The 16,566-nt window shown below is 50.8% G+C and overlaps 1 protein-coding gene across 21 annotated transcripts in view; it reads right to left on the bottom strand.

The window, feature by feature from the left end:
* HDAC4 (histone deacetylase 4) overlaps positions 1 to 16,566 on the bottom strand; it is a 178,854-nt gene that overhangs the window by 61,514 nt on the left and 100,774 nt on the right. For 15 of the 21 annotated variants that reach the window (XM_069021646.1, XM_069021645.1, XM_069021648.1 and 12 more), the window contains 3 exons: positions 9,133 to 9,283; positions 6,077 to 6,197; positions 1,145 to 1,266 (listed from right to left, as the gene is read on the bottom strand). In XM_069021646.1, the coding sequence (XP_068877747.1) occupies positions 1,145 to 1,266; positions 6,077 to 6,197; positions 9,133 to 9,283 (394 nt within the window). Of the gene's footprint in view, positions 1 to 1,144; positions 1,267 to 1,856; positions 1,968 to 6,076; positions 6,198 to 9,132; positions 9,284 to 16,566 lie in introns of those variants that run through there. The other 6 variants (XM_069021639.1, XM_069021657.1, XM_069021642.1 and 3 more) reach the window with 3 other exon arrangements.

Genomic DNA, 16,566 nt, shown 5'->3' with positions numbered 1-16,566 from the left:
GAGAGCATGCCCTGTCTTTCAGCAAATCCAGGCTTTTGGAGTCCTCCCGAAAGGGCACAATCAGAAGTACCATCCCCAGAGCCACAGGGGCACCTTTCCCAGGGGAAACCCACATCTTGGAGCCAATTTTTGACTGGGTTCCTGGGTGCAGCTGAAGTGTTTGTTACTCGTCAGCCCAAGGGGGAACAGAGACAACTGCACTGAGGGAATCCACCCAGCAGGCCAGGTGCTATGGTCCATAATGAGAAGCTCCCAAGAAAGGATGGTCAGGCATTGGAACAGGCTGCCCAGGGCAGTGCTGGAGTCACCATCACCAGAAGTGTTTAAAACACCTGTGGATGTGGCACTTGGGGCCATGGGTTAGCAGTAGCCTTGGCAGTGCTGGTTAAAGGCTGGATGATCTTAGAGGGCTTTTCCAACCTTAATGATTGTGAGATCTTTCCAGAGCAGCTTTTTTTGCTGTCCTGAAGCGATTCCCAGCAGAACTGCTCCCTGGGAGAGGCTGAGCTCTCCGAGCTGAGCCGTTCCCCGAAGGCAGCAGCCCCGAGCTGGCTGGGTCGGGAGCCCAGGCTGCGCTGGCTCAGGCATGTGATACGGAGCTGAGGAGCACAGCCAACCCAAACAACCTGGTTTACATAATGCAGGCTTAAGGAGTGACTGACCTGCTCGGCCACCGTGCAGGGAGAAGCCAAACTGAGAGAGAACTGTCTAGGTGTGAACCAAACCCTCGCAGGAAGCCCCGGCGCTCGCCCTGGCACAAACCTCCTTATTTACCTCAGGTACAAACTCGTACATAAAACGCAAATCCCCCAAGAAATGCACTTTTTCTCACTCAGCAGAACACGCTTGGGCTGGAGACACGTGGATCTCTGTGCGAGCTTTGGAGCTGGGAAAACATCTCCCAAGCTTAGACACGCGGCTCCGCTGTCTCCCGCGCTCCTCGCACAGCTCAGAGCAGCCCCAGGCTCCCTGGAACACTGGGAGCGCAGGGGCAGGTGAAGGGGGAGCAGATGGAGAGGGGGCTTGGTAAATGAAGCGTGGCCTGGAATCCGGGTTTTTGGCAACAGCCCTTCTTTTTCAGGAAAATCAGACCAGCGGGCCGAGCGTGACGGTGGGGAGAGCAGCGAGGGAAGGGCAGCCCTACCTGTTTTTCTGAGTGGGAAGTCGTCTTTGGAATCGTACATCCCCAGGACTGGGTGGTTGTAGGTGCCGGAGACGCCGCTTTGGGGTGGGGAGCTCTGGTCCAGAGAGCTGTGCTGGGTCTTCCTGCACAGAAGGAAAGAGAAGGGACAAGCTTTACACCGGTGACACACAGAGGGGACGAGCACAGTGCCTGCCGCCTCAGGGAGCGAGGAACGGGGCACAGGCAAAGGCTTTGGCTTTCTCCTCCTGGTGCTCCTACAAAAAACCCCACTAAAATCCAATCTACGGGAAGGAATCAACTTAGTTTTCAGCGTAAGACTCCACCTTGGCTCAGCTTGTGCAGGTACTGAACCACGAGTACAAATTCTAAGCCTGTAACCTGGGCTGGGTTTTGCTAAGTCATGTTCCTGAATCTCAGCACAGGTGGTGTTACCCCCCTCAACTTCAGAGCAAGTGAACCACTTCCCTCCCTAAAATAAACTCCAGGCTTAGCAGACAAAGTCCAAGGCCACACAGGTGGCTCCTGCCTCTCCTCCTGCCTGTCCTCCCATCCCAGGAGCTCAGCAGAGACAGGGCCAAAGCACTCAGCACCTTTCCAGCTGAACTTCTCCGAGCTGATAATTTATGGCTTTGTTTGAGCAGGCTGCTGGAAGTAAATTACAGTCTGTTTGCTGAGGATATTAAATAATGAATGAGTTTTCTCAGCCTCCTACCAGTTTGTTGGCTGCATCTTTCCTGCTTAATGACTTGTGCCCAGCTTTGCTGTTTCTCAGGAGCTTCACCAGCCTGGGAGAAGTCTCCAGTCAGCAGAGCAGCTCCATCAGCAGAATGACTGATTCAGCCGTGCAGGTGGCACTCACTGGGCTCTCACAACTTAACTTTAAATAAATAGAATTTAAACCCTGTATTTCTTCTAAGAACTGAAGGATTCGGAACAACAGAAAGCAAGCATTTTGTGGAGAAAAAAAAAAGAAAAAAAAAAAGGTGAATATTTACAATTTTATACTGCCTAAAAACCAAGCTGAAAATGGTCTCCTACAAAAGGCTCTTCAAGGAACCAAAATGAGCCATTCCCAGCTGAAAATTGCACAAGTTCCTGCAACTTCTCGAGCAGTACCAACCCTTGGAGGGCAAGCTCAGCTCACAGGTTGGCTCTTTGCTGAGATCCAGAGCATCAATTCCACTGCAAGTCAAAGCCTTCAAAAAATAAGGGGCTAATGAAATACCAGGAAAACACATTGAATTTTCTACATAATTTTACTACAAAAAGGAAAAAAACCTCTGAAATTTTTATTCCAACACCTACTTCAACATTTTCTACTCCCACAGACCTTCTTGTGGGAGGTGTCCCTGCCCATGGCAGGGCGTGGAAGGGGATGGGCTTTAGGGTCCTGTCAACCCAAACCATTCTGGGATTCTCTGGAGGTATGAATGACCGTGGTTCCCTGATGCTCCCTGTTCATATCCCAGATTTCTCTGAACATACATGACTTTTGGGGCTCTTGCAGGGCTGTGTTTCCCACTGCCACCCACACCTGCCCCTGAATGCCCCCACTGGCACTTCAATCTTCACCTGCAATCAAAACAGACCCAAACAGAAAAATGTTTGAGTCCCTCCTGGAAGGAGACGTGGCTTTTCCTGCCAGGATCCACTCATTCCGTGGGAAGGCAGCATGCGGAGATGTTTCACTCCCAGGAACCCTGGACGCTGTGATCCAAGAGCCCCGAGCCCCATCGAGTCCCACAATGACATTTTTGGCTCTTTATGAGCAACAGACCTTCCCCCCCCTCTTTTTCTTTCTTTAAACCATGACCTAAGCAGCACAATCGGGTACATTGAAGCTATTTTCACCACTTTGTTAGGGAATGTGCAGGAATTCAAAGGGCCTGTTTAGATGTGCTCTGGGGCTGCTGAATGACAGATATTGAGCTCTGCAAACAGGAACACATTCCCTGGCTCCAGGACTGGGAGCTGACGCTGCTCCCAGCAGCATGCACTGCTCTGCGTGCCCCTTCAGGAATTTCAGAGCTCTGGAACGAGAGGAAATTGGACACTCCACGGAGCTTGCAGGCATTCCTGAAAGCACATCCCTTCATTCGAGGCATGCCCTGTCCCCTGAGCTCCTTCAGACACCCACGTGCACAGACAGAAAGGGAGGGATGATCTTGGAGGTCTTTTCCAACCCTGACGATTCCATGACTTGCTAGATCCTCCCTCCAACGTGTTCACCAAGGTGCACTGGACACACATGCAGACACGTGTACCCGTGCTGGGATGCTCTGTGCTCGCACCTGTGGATGCTGGGACCGTTCAGTGGGTAACTGGGTGTGTAACTCGAAGTGTAATTGTACCTCTCCACCTCCTCACCAGGCAGACAGAGAAACTCCACTCACGGCTGTTTGCACACGGAGCGGCTGCTTGCCAAGCACTGCTGACAACTGCCCAGGGAAATCACAGGGAGCAGAAATTCCTGGGAGCTGCGCTGCCCAGTGGGATCAGGACCCACGGGAGGCACAGTCTGACAATGCAGTTCCAGAGAACCTCTTCTGCTGTTGCCTAGCACAAAATCCCAGAGTGGTTTGGGCTGGAAGGGACATTAAAGACCACCTTGCTCACCCCCTTCCACTCTCCCAGGTTGCTCCAAGCCCTGTCCAACCCGGCCTTGAGCATTTCCAGGGATGGGACACCATCCTAGAGGTCTTTTCCAACTCTAACACCTCTGTGATTCCGTGTCAGCAGAACATTTTTGCTGCCACAGCCACTGACGTCAGACCATCATGGTGTTCAATACCCTCAGGAGACGTTTTTGGTTGTTTTTTTTTTTTTTTCCAAGCAATGCTTTCCATTTTTAAAAAAAAAAAAGGAATTCACAAACCTTAATAAGACCGAGGGAAGTGCTTAAAAGCAGGCGTGGTGCTTCGAGAGGCTCTTCCAGCATCTGTTCCCACTTAATTGCCTCGCCTGCTCACAGTGGGAGCGTGGAGTGGATCTCCTGCAAGCCCCGCTCGCGTGTGCTCAACCCAACCACCACCCAACTGCATCACATCACAGCTATGTGGGGACAGGAATGCCTCCAGAGCTCAGCTGGTAACCTATGAGATGCCATATAAATAAATACTAACATGTCAGGAATTTTAAGGTTGTTTCTCTTCTTGAGGGGAAAAAAAAAAAGAAAAAGGATTTTTTTTTTTTTAATAATAGGATGGAAAGAGAAAAATCCTCAACTTCTGCTTTAACAAGTGAAGGGTGCATTTAAAAAAGCCTGCACTGCTGCCCTCCTTTGAGGGCTCAGCAGGACAACTCAGCAGCAAGAAAGATCTGTGTGAGGCCCCAAGGCTTTGTCCATCTTGTGTTGGAATCCAGAATACCAACCCTCACCCCACCCCAAAACAGATGGAAAATGAGGGGATGGCATGACCTTAAGCCCTTGTGTGATGCTTTGGGTGCTGTCTCTGCCTGCTGGCACCTCGTAGCATCACAGGAAAGGGGTGCTTGGATTATTAAGTGCCACAACAAACCCAGACCATCCTGAAACCCCAAACACGACGTGGCCAAAAACCTGCAGCACCCCTGGCCTTGCATCACAGGATCCCAGATGGTTTGGGTGGGATTTGGTCCTTAAATCCCATCCCATTCCACCCCTGCCATGGCAGGGACACCTTCCACTGTCCCAGGATGCTCCAAGCCCCATCCAGCCTGGCCTTGGACACTGCCAGAGATCCAGGGGCAGCCCCAGCTTCTCTGGGCACCCTGAATTCTAACTGACCTTGTACCACTCCTGCATTAACTGTTATTTTAACCAGTTTTTAAAGAAATGGGGGCTCAGAGCTTTCAACCACCTTTAATGAAATCCCCAAGCCTCAGATTAGATTTTCAGAGATGTATTAAAAGTGCTCAATCTCACTTTGCCTCCAGTAACATCTGAATTCTTCTGCCAACTCCACTTCAGCATTTCTGTCCTGGCTCAGAGCTGGGACAGATTTCAAATTTCATTTCAGCTTAGTTTCTGGAATTTGGAAACATCTCCTGGCTATGACCTCATCCTCCCTGTACACACGTTCATTTCTTAAGACCTAAAACACTGTCAGTGCCTCAGCTTGAACACGAGTTTCATGGCAAAATGAAATGACTTTTGCAGCTCAAAATCTCACGAGTTTTAAGGTCACTAAAGCCAACATCCAAAGCACTTCGGGTTTTTATTTAACGTAGACAGCGACAAAGCCATAGCAGCGGAAGCTTTCAAGGCACATCAAATTTTCTGATTGTCTTTAGTACAGCGAAGAAGTTAATTTCTGAAATTGAAACTGGAGACCAGCAGTTGAATATTTTCAGTTGAAAACAGAGATGTTGGGACAGTTGTGATTGAAAGTGCACACTGGACCCACTGGATGTTTCCAGTAAGAGCCAAGAAAACAACACTTCCAACTTTGAGAGATTCAGAAGAGCAATAAGTGTTAAAGGCTTTAAAATGCAAAGCTTGACTATCCTGAGTTGCAGGAATTCACTGAATCACAGAACATCCTGAGCTGGAAGGGACTCACAAGAATCATCGAATTCCAACTCCTGAAGAGAAAAAATGACTCCTCATTTGACTAAAGTTCGAGTTTTATAACACCAGGCAGGATCAAATCCTGGGTGAAAAGCTGGAGGACTTACAAAAAACTGATCTCTGACTGTAGAACTTGTGAGCTTGAATCATTTAGGATTCAGGATGACAGCAAAGACCTCTCTGTACACACAGAGCACCGTGACCATCACAGCAGGCACAAAAACCACTCGCACTGGGACCCTCTGAAAAATGCATTTTGGGAATGCACAGCACTCCTGTCACTGCTCTGGCTCATCCCACAAGCACACCAGGTCTGTTCCCTCAGGGAATGGGGGACAAAGGTGGCACTGGCTGAACCCTGCAGGAAGCCCAGCACCACTTACCCGTACCAGAAGCGAGGGTCGCTGGATATGCAGTGGTTGAGATTCCGGTGGGCCAGAGCCTTCTTCTTGTTTAACACAAATTCCTGCAGCTTCATCTTCACTTCTGTGCTTGCCACTGCACCTGGGATTAAAAAAAAAAGAAATGCATTAGAAAGGCTATTAAACCAGCTCACACACTTGAAGGAATTTTAGATTTCTAAAAAAGATTCCGAATCAAATCTTTCATTGCCAGCCTGAAAAAAAGGAACTTTGCTTTCAAAGCGAGAAGAACAAAGTGCCTCCAGAAAGGAGCTCTCCCTTTTCATCCCTTTAGCTTGGCATATATTCACAAGTTATGCTTGAAAACAGAGATGAAATCGGGTTTATTTCACTAGAAGAGGATGTTACACTTGCATAGAAGCACACTCAGAATAAAGCACTTGTCCGGGGTATCCTAGCTCTCTTTGAACCACAGTTATTTAAGAAAAGGGGTCTTGTGCACCCTCAAGTTGTTAAATGTCACATCTGAAAGCAGGAGGGGAATGAGCCCAATGGCTCATATGTAGGTTTTGTCTTGCAAACTCCTGTAAACAGGGACCTCTTTGTTCCCAAGAGTCTGTGTACACCCCGACCGACGCAGGATTTCGCTTCATTTACGGGCGCGCAAATCTCTCGCTGCAAATGGAAAACCTAACACTGAACAAAAAAGAAAACAAAAAATAAGGGAGTCAGTGATTCTGCAGAGCTAAAATGTCAACTGCGTAATCCCCGCTCATGATTCCCTGCACAATGGAGAGCAGGCTGCTTCCCTGCCATGATGGATCCCAGTGATCATCAGGTTGACAGCCCAGACTCCCAGGCAGGGCTCCTGACAGAGCCATGCAGCCAAAGTTTGGCAGGGGAACACGTGGAAAATGATGGTTCATCCACACCGTGGCGTAAGGCAGGAGCTCCAATGGAAAATATCCAAGCTGGGATGAAAGGAAAAGGCCGGGGAAGCTGCCTGCTCTGCTGGGAGTGAGAACTAAAAGATCACCCCGCCATGTTCTCGTCTCCCGCGCCGTGCTCGACGATGTGGTGACATCTGACACGCTGGGGGAACAAGCCCTGGGCTCTCCCCGGGAGCAGGGGGCTGCAGCAATTCCACAAGGCACTGCCTGAAGGTGTAAAACTGCTCAAACACCAAAGCGAGAAAATTCCCTTTTTTTGGAGCCCTGCATTTCTCACCAGCTCTACGAACACAGGCTTGGAGGAAAGTTCAAGCAAAGAGATGGAGATAAACCCCTGAGTGGCAGAAGAGGTGACAAATGCATGCTTAAAAGCCTTCTCTCTGCAGAATGTGTCACCCTTAATCCATTAGCATCCTCACAACAACCAAACCTGGCTGTGTTCTGGCAGTTTGGGATAAACCCGGTGCTTCGAAGACTTGAAGCTCAACATTTTTGGACTGGGAGGTTTACAAAGGCTCCCCTGGAAGCTCTTCCTCCTTTACTGGAAGCTGAAAGATACCATGGAACCTCAGAGTGCTTTGGGTTGGGAGGGACCCTGAGGATCCTCTAAATCCAACTCCCTGCCATGGGCAGGGACACCTTCCACTATCCCAGGCTGCTCCAAGCCCCATCCAGCCTGGCCTGGGACACTGCCAGGGATCCAGGGGCAGCTGGGGTCATTCAGGGCCTGCCCACCCTCCCAGGGAACAATTCCTTCCCAATGTCCCATCCAGCCCTGCCCTCTGGCAGTGGGAAGCCATTCCCTGTGTCCTGTCCCTCCAGGCCTTGTCCCCAGTCCCTCTCCAGCTCTCCTGGAGCCCCTCTAGGCTCTGCAGCTCTCCCTGGATTGCTCTCTTCTCCAGGTGAACACCCCCAGCTCTCCCAGCCTGGCTCCAGAGCAGAGGTGTTAACAAGGAGGAAGAACAAACTCTACCTCTCTCACACTCTCTTCATATTTCAGATCAGGACAATTTTAGCTTCTCTTCACCAAATTCTGTGATGTGAGAAAAATAACTTAAGTGTCCTTAAAAGCCGAGGTGCGATAATGATTCTACACCACAGCACTTCTTAAACAAAAAGTAATTTAAAAATAAACCCGTAGCCATGGGAACAGGATCTTCAACTTCACATCCCCAAATTCGGGGCTTTTTCCTCTACACCTCTGTGTTTCACCCAAAAGATGCTTTGCTCCTATTTTCCAGAGATTCGGGCATTTAAATTCCTTTCCAGATTACTTTAATGAGGATGGGCAGGTATCAGTTCTGAGGAGAGGCCCAGCAAAACATGGATCAAACATCAACAGCTGATGGGAGCAGCAGGGGGCAGGGGAAACGCTGAGGGATTCTGGACCTCTGGTCTTTCTAGGACTTAGAAAGGTCTCCCAGACCCCAGTCTTTCCCTACTAAAAAAGTTCTCGGAGCTTTATCTTATTCCCAGTTTCCAGCCAGCATCCCATCCTCCTTCCACCACTCCTCCCATCATGAAACCAGACCCGAGGAGTTGATGGCACAACTCGGGGAGGTATTTTTTTCCCCCCATTCACTTGCAAAAGAAGCCCGAACAAGCAGCCCCGAGCGTCTCTGATAAGGGACATTGTGAGGCCACAATGATCTCCTCAAGTGCATAATGACACATAGTGGGGAAGGCACCCACAAGCTGTCACCTCCTGAAAAAAAGGCTCCTGCTGAATGGAAATGCTTCAAAAAGGGGAGAGCTGAGAACTCAGGCTACGTCTTAAAAGGAGTGGAATTCAGAGCAGCAGAAAGAGAAAAGGAGTGCAGCGTGCATCTGGTGTATTTCATGGGCTTAATATTCTGCCTCCATTAGGAATGCTGCCAAAAATACTTCAAAAAATGTTAAATCAAGGGAAGAGAGGATACGCTTCCTTTTGAAAAACGCTAAAATGGCATTTAGCGAGACGAAAATGAAGATAAAGCAGAGAAATACGTTTCTCTCTTCCCCTCAATCCCCCCGATGAGTCCTCACAAGCTCCCCGTGCCCTCAAGGAGGTTCCTCCAGCTTTCTGAGGCTCTTCCATGGCTCCCATCCACCTGTCACCACCCAAACGAGGGAGCTTTGGCCACTTACTCTCTTTCCCTTTCTCTTTGTTTTTCAGCTGCTGCAGTTTCTGCTCCCGGTGCTGCTTCTCCAGCTCCTGCTCCTGTCGGTGCTGCTCCAACTTCCTCTGGTGCTCCAGCAGCTCCTGCTGATGCTTCATGGCCAGCATCTCCTGCTGCTGCTGCGGAGAAGGGAACGGGGAAAAGGAGCAAATTAACACCATCAGCCTTCCCAGGGCCAAAGCAGAGGCTGCAGGCAGGTGACAAGGACAGTGCTTAATTCATGGAAATAAGGACAAGCACGGGCCTTCCTTTTATCTCCATCACCTGTTTTAGATAAAACCCCACTAGGGCACCTTCAGTATTATTTGTTGTACGGGGAAGTTGTGGAAATTGTGGCTGCCCCTGGATCCCTGGAGAGTGTTCCAAGCCAGGTTGGATGGGGCTTGGAGCAACCTGGGATAGTGGAAGCTGCCCCTGCCCATGGCAGGGGGTGGAACAAGGTGGAATTTCATGTCCCACCTAACTCCAACCACGCTGGGATTCTGTGATTAATTATAAAATCATTTCCTCAATATATAAAAAAAAATAAGTCCTCCAATAATTTCTCCAGGAAGGATTTACCCTGAGCCTCTCGATTCTCCCACATCCATGGGAATAATCAGGAGACACGATGTCTAATTAAGGTAATTATTTGCAAAGCTTCCATCAAACGGGACCTTCAAGGCTGGAAGCACCAGAGGCTCCTACCCCAGCGCAAGTCCCGCCATGGGTCCCCAAGTCCCAGCAGCTGGAAGGCGTCAGCGTCCCCACCAGGCTCCTGGGCAATTTGGGGTGCGTGTCCCCCCGTTTGGGCGCAGAGGGCATTCCCACGGGACGGAGGGCGGCGGTCGGGTGCGCTGTGCCCCGGGACGGCGTGAGGGAGCGCCCCGTGTCCCGAGCGCCGGCCGGGAGCGCGCCAGGCTGTGGAAAAGCAGGCGACGAAGGGCGCGGCCCGGCGGCCTGCAGAGCTGTGGAGGGATCTCCGTGGGGATCTAAAACCGCTTTTCCCTACAAAAGCCGAGCTTTGATCCGTTTGAGTCCGCAGCTGCCCGCTTGATCTGCACCCTCCCCGGCGAGGCGCAGGCCGCAGCCAAGCGCGTGGGCCGCTCCTCGGCCTCCCGCCAAGGGCCGGAATGCCGGAGCCCTCCGGAGCCCTCCGGAGCACGGCGCCCACCCAGCACTCTTTACGTTGGCAGCTTATAAACCGAGGGATTGACTGGGAGCTGGCAGCCTCCAGCCTCAGAGCCCCGAGCTCTCCAGGGCTGCGCTTAATGGGGGCCTGTGCTCGGATACCACCCACCGCTCCCGAGAAATCCCCGCGGCGGAGAGGGATCGGGAGCACGGAATTGTGGAATGGTTTGGGTTGGAAGGGGCCTGAAGCATCACCTCGTTCCAAGCCCCTGCTGTGGGCAGGGTCCAAGCCACGGCTGTTGGGACAGGGAACCTGCTCTCTCCAAGCTCTCAATCCATCCTTCTCCAGACCCTGCCAGCTCCTGCAGACACGAGACTCCCACCCCACAGGTTTTCCTTCTCCTTGAGCTCATCTTCCTTTTAATCCCTCTAATTGTGATTCTTGGGGTGTCCTGTGCAGGGCCAGGAGTTGGACTTGATGAGCCTTGTGAGTCCCTTCCAGGAGTGGATATTCTAGGATCCTCTGATTAACTTGTGGCATTGCACACTTGCCCCACTCAATGCTTGAGCCACGGATGCACCACAGATACAAATAAAATCACACCATTCTATATAAAGATGCAAAAAACCACAATCTAAGAAGTATTTACAATCTGCCTGGCTATCTGCTGGAAACTCTCCATGGAGAAATCCCTGCTGCTGCCTGTTCCAAGCAGGCAGGCTGTTGTAAAACACCGAAAATCCAGTTATTTGCAGCGACTGCACCTATGCCTCCCCTCCTAATTCTATTGAATTATGTGTAAACAACCGAAAATCCACACTCAAAAAAAAAACCTAGAAAAGGAGGAAAAAAATAGAGGAAACCAGCTATTTTTGTTTTCTAATTAAGCAGCAGCTTCTACTAACACGTCTCCATTTGGGGAAAGAGTCTCTTTTCCGACTTCCAACAAGTCCACCACATGGTGGGCTTTGAGAACCTCGCCATGGAAAGTATGCAAATGAACAATATTTAATGCACAATATGGTAAAACAGGTTTTGTTATTTTTATGGAATCAGGAGCCTTTTCTCTCCATCTGCAGTCTCCTAGGCTCCGCGGGCTCTGCTTCCTGCGATGGTTTACATACATTAGGCTGCTTTAGGAGGAGCTGTGCTTTCACTGACATCTGGAGCGAAATGGGAATGAAAAGCCCAATTTGTAGCTGGATGGTTTAGGGAAGTTTCATTAGGGATGTATTGTCTCTGCTCGTTTTGACCCCAGTTTCCACAAAGCCTATTCTTAATATAGTTTTTCGAATCATTTCGAAGTTGAAAAAAGAAAAAATTTAAAAAATAAAATAATGAAGCCATGTCTCCGATTGTATCCATGAAAAATGAGAAGAAATCACTGTTGGTGTCTGCTGTAGCCTGGGAAAACGAGAGAAGAAAACCCATCCGGGTGTCTTCTCAGAGCATGAATATTTCTCCACACTTACCAAGAATGTTATGGGGAAACAGAAATTTAGGTTGGATCTCAGGGAAAGGTTCTTCCCCCAGAGGGTGCTGGGCACTGCTCAGGCTCCCCAGGGAATGGGCACGGCCCCGAGGCTGCCAGAGCTCCAGGAGTGTCGGGTTGTCAGAAAAAAACATCAGAAAAACATCAATTTCTGGTTCATTTAAAGCAACCGAGGCCAATTTGAACAGGCACTGCCCACTCAGACCCTGTGTGTTCATCACAGGCAGCTGGGGCAGGGGGTTTATTCCCCAACTGTATTTCCCAAACACTGAAATGTCATCACAAAGTTCATTCACTGAGGGAAATCCCTCAGGATCTGAGACTAACTCAGCCCTGAGTTTGAGGAGCACCATGTGACAGACGCACACGCTGCATCAGGGAGCTCAGAACATCTGAATTAGGTGCTCCTGCCAAAATCAATATTTGTAAATATTCATAACTATGGGGATTCCTGCATATGTTTAATGTCACTGCTCCCACTATTTCTGAAAACTGCACAAATGTTCAACTGTACCTGCAGTTAGTGCTGCTGGTGCTCCTTTAGCATATATTAATATTAATAGAGGTAACAGGGAGAATGCAGAGCATTTCCAGGTATTTATCAACTGCCAGCCTGCCGTGAGCACTCAGCAATCCAGAGGATTTTGCCATCACACTCCTCAATTGTCTTCAGTGCTCCAGCTTCTCAGCCTGGGAGGGGGACCGACACCTTATCAGTGGGGAAACTGTCACAGAGAAACCTCTTTTTAAGGGAAACGCAGCTAAAATGGCTCCCTTTAGTCATTAGAGGTGGAAAGGTCATGTTCCAAAATCCTCCAGCAGCCAGGCAGTGCCCTCCCAGGAAGAGTGGGGTGCTGCCACCAAGATCCCATTTCCCGGAGAGAACCGGGATGTATTTCATGGAGACTTTCACAACCACTCCTCCAGCTGCCAAACAAGAAGCCAAGCACAGAGATCCTTCCTGCCCCCCCCCCCCCCCGAGCTCAGACTGGCTCCTGGGTGTTTATAAGAGATTATTTTGAATAGCAGCAATTAGTGGAAGGGAGAGCAAAATAATCCGTGCCCAGACAGCTTGTGGAGATAAGCACGAGCCTGGGTGAACGGCAGCTGGAACACTTCTGGCTGACAAATATTCCCTGGCACCCAAAGTTTCTGTGTCCAGCTCCCAACTTGCGCCTCAACCCACACCTGAGATCAGCTCCAGCACGGGGGGATACCAGGGAAGGGATCTTCTGCCACCTGTTCTGGCCAAATTCTACGGTTTGGGGAGCTTAAATCAGGTATTTAAAGTGATCTCAAGCTCAGGTTCTTTAAAAATAAAGTCAAGTCGTAGGTGAGGATGAAGAAAAACTCACCAAGAACGTACACATCAAACCACCTCCTGAAAAATCTGTGGTTACGGGTGGAAGCAAAGCACAGACACTGGGATTTCTGGGAGGTGGATTTCTGGGAGCACTGCTCTGCTGGGTTGTTTTACAACGATCCCAGCGCTGGCTGGACTCTCTGCTTCGTGCTCCCCCATCCTGTTTACTGAAGCCTCGCGCTGTGGCTCCGGTTTCAGGATCCGCTCTCTTGGCTCCGTGGCGGCGTGTTTGGGATATCTCCTGGAGCACCAGAGGCCGGGCAGAACAAATCAGCTGTGCTGGGACACGGGGAGGGGGGATCATTGTGGCTTCCAGCAGCAGCCGAGACACAAAGATCTGGGAGAGCGAGCACCTCTCATCTCTTTTCTGGGACACGCATCCCGCGTGCCCCCTTCCCGCCATCGGGCAGCTGACAGCCAGCGATCCCGTGCCAGAAATTCCCATGGGCAGGGAATTTTCCACAGGGAAACAATCCCTCCCAGCCGACAGCTCCCTGGGCAAGAGGCTGATCTCGGTCAGACACCTACTGAGAACGTCTGCTGTTCAGGTTTATGAGGCTAAACCGTCTCCAGGACCAGGAATGACGGTGATAAGATCCCGTGCTTTTACTTTGGCAGCTCATATGTGGATATGGAATCTTGTATCCCAGACTCCTTCCCGTGCCATTACCTCTCCTAAAAGGCCGGAAGCCCTCTGGGTCCTGAATACCTGCAAAGGTTCAGCACTGGGAATGCTTTTGTATGAGCCTCTTGCTCCCTGATTCCCACTCCAGCCTAACTTTTCCCTCTCTCTGGAAGCAGAATATCCCACAGCCTTTTCAGAAAGCAGCAAGCTCCGTTTGTAGTCTCCAGCACATTCAGCTCCTTCTCCAACTTTCCCCTTTAAAAGTGAGGAAAACTCCTTTGAGTTTGCCTCTGCTGGGCTTTACGTGGTTATTGTTGAAGGGGAGACAATCAGGAGCAGGGAATGCCCATCCCAGCATGGATGGCAATAAGTAAATCAGAAAATTTGACTTAGACCAAAGCCCTGCAAACCAAAGGACCACATAAAAAAACCACGTAAAGGAGGAACCCCAGATGTTTAATGCTAAATAAGAGATGAGACCTGGGTCCTTGGAGGAGCAGTTACATCCTCTGTGAATTGTTTTGGGAGTATTTTGGGTATTACAGGAACTCCACGTTTCTGGATCAGCAGTGGTCTACATTAACAGGTCAGTATTCCTGGCGTAACAGCAGGATCCAGTGGCATATTTCCTCATCCCTGCCCTGATTCTTTGTGTTGTCTTTGACTACTTCCAAATGTTTTGTAAGTTCAAAAGTAAGATAAAACTGGAGTCGAACATTCAGGTGTGGGAACTGCCAGAATATCCCTTCTGCTGCCGTTTACTTCGGAATTCCAAGCTGGCAAAGAAACAATCATGGTGCCCCACACGTATTTTACTCCAGACAGGGCTGAAGTTCTCATTGTGCTCCTTCCAGCCAAGCAACCGTGGCCCATCTCAGAAGAAACCACCAGGAGACGTTTCTTTCACCAATTTCCAGTGGCTCTGTAAGGACCAGAGCAGACAAACTCCCCTGGATGAGCACTCCAGCTTCACTCCTGACACCACCAACAGTGCTTGGATGGCAGCAGGATGCCTGAATTATCCCAGCCTGAAGCAGGACTCCTTCAGCGGAGAGATGGGGTAAAAGGTGTCCAAGCTGCTCCATGGATTTGTTGACAGAACCCAGCCCTCCCTGTGCAGCTTTGTCCTCACCGCTCTCGGAAAAGATCCTGACTTTGAGGCTGAGGAGAAGTCACCACCCACCCCCTTCAAAGGCAGCAAACGCTCTGATCTTCCAAAGGTCTTCCCCAGGGCTGCTTCCATCAGAAGTTAAGTTTTGCAGGATCTAAGGTGTAAGTTTTGGAGCCGGCTCGGTGTGCCAGAAAAGCAAGGCAAGGTCACTGAGAAAGAACAGGAAGCCGTCTGGAAATAGCGCGAGTTCCAAGGCGCTCGAGTGGTAACGAGGCACAAAATGTTCAGTCTGGTCTTTTACCACCGACTGTACCCAGCTGCAGCTTCCTAAGATGAATAATCCTATCATCCCAGAATCCAGACAGAGGCAGACACCTGGTATCTCCAGGCTTTTAAAGTTGCTCTTGAAAAGGACGCAGGCCGCGAGCAACGGGCGCGCTGCGGAAGAGCCGCGCAAAAATGAGCAGAGGGAGCCCCTCCACACTGGCTGCTGCAGGAAGAGAGCACGGAGCAGACAGGCCCGGGATGGGGAGCTGGGATATCGGGGGGTGAGACGGGAGCCTGCCCTTCTGGAGTCCGAGGGAAGCGGGTGCTTTGCAGGAGCCACGGTACTGCTGGCACCGTCCCGCCGGTGCCACAGGGGATCAGCAGGTGACACCGGTCCCAGCAGCAGAACTGGAACATGCCCAGCCTTCCCTGCTGAGCGGGAATCAACCTGGAGAGGCCACCAAAGAGAAGCTCTGGGCACCGTCGGGGCTACGCTGAGAGCAGCCCCACTACAGGACGATGTTATTTGGGCCCAGTGAGCTACCACGGAATCATGGAATGCGTTGGGTTGGGTTGGGAGGGACCTTAGAGATGATCCAGTTCCACACCCTGCCACAGGCAGGGACACCTTCCACCACAACCCCGTCCAGCCTGGCCTTGAGCAGCTCCAGGGGTATCCTGCAGGCAAACCTGCCATTCCACAGGCAGGCGGCTCCACATGAAAGCAAGGAGCAGTTTCTCCCCTCAGCATCAGCATGACAACTATCAAGTCTAGACATCTTTGGGAAAGAATTACATTTCTTTACAGCACAGCAAAATCCGCCTGGAAGATTCCCTGCAAGATTTTCTCTCTCTGTAACCAAAGGAATGGCTCAAGAGTTTCACCCCGTGTCTCTGAACAAGAGGCTGATCCCTCGGAGGTGTTACCACCCCTCACTCAATGCAGGAATTCATTCTGTCAAGGGAAAGAGAACAATTTCAGGATCACTGCACAGCAAACGTCCTCTCAAAGCTCCTTTCCCTGCTGCTGCTTCCCTGCCCATCCCGTCCAGGCTGGCTGCACAGCCCAGCACTCCCTCTGCACACAGTCCTTTCTCCAATGGTGGGGAAACTGGGAATGGGGTTGCACAGCCGCGGGTGAGGATTTCAGGCCCACAAGGAGCTGGGAGGCTCAGCTGCTTCCCTGCACTGTTATCCCTCCCGCCGACGTGCGTCAGCATCCCCCAGAAGTTTCCGGCTGTGGCTATAAAACAGCCAGAGCTGGGAAGAGCCCTGCTCCAAGCTCGGACAGAGGAGATGAACCACATTCCCCACAACGTCCTTCCCTTCCCGCTGAGCTCACAGCGCCCGAGGTGCCTCTGGCCCTGCCAAAGCGCCCATCCTGCCCCTCTTCCATCGCCCTGCTCCAGCCCTTGACCAGAAGGGCGAACGGA

This window comes from Aphelocoma coerulescens, chromosome 7, assembly GCF_041296385.1.
Source record: "Aphelocoma coerulescens isolate FSJ_1873_10779 chromosome 7, UR_Acoe_1.0, whole genome shotgun sequence".
NCBI lineage: Eukaryota > Metazoa > Chordata > Aves > Passeriformes > Corvidae > Aphelocoma > Aphelocoma coerulescens.
This window is presented reverse-complemented; position numbering and strand designations above follow the sequence as displayed.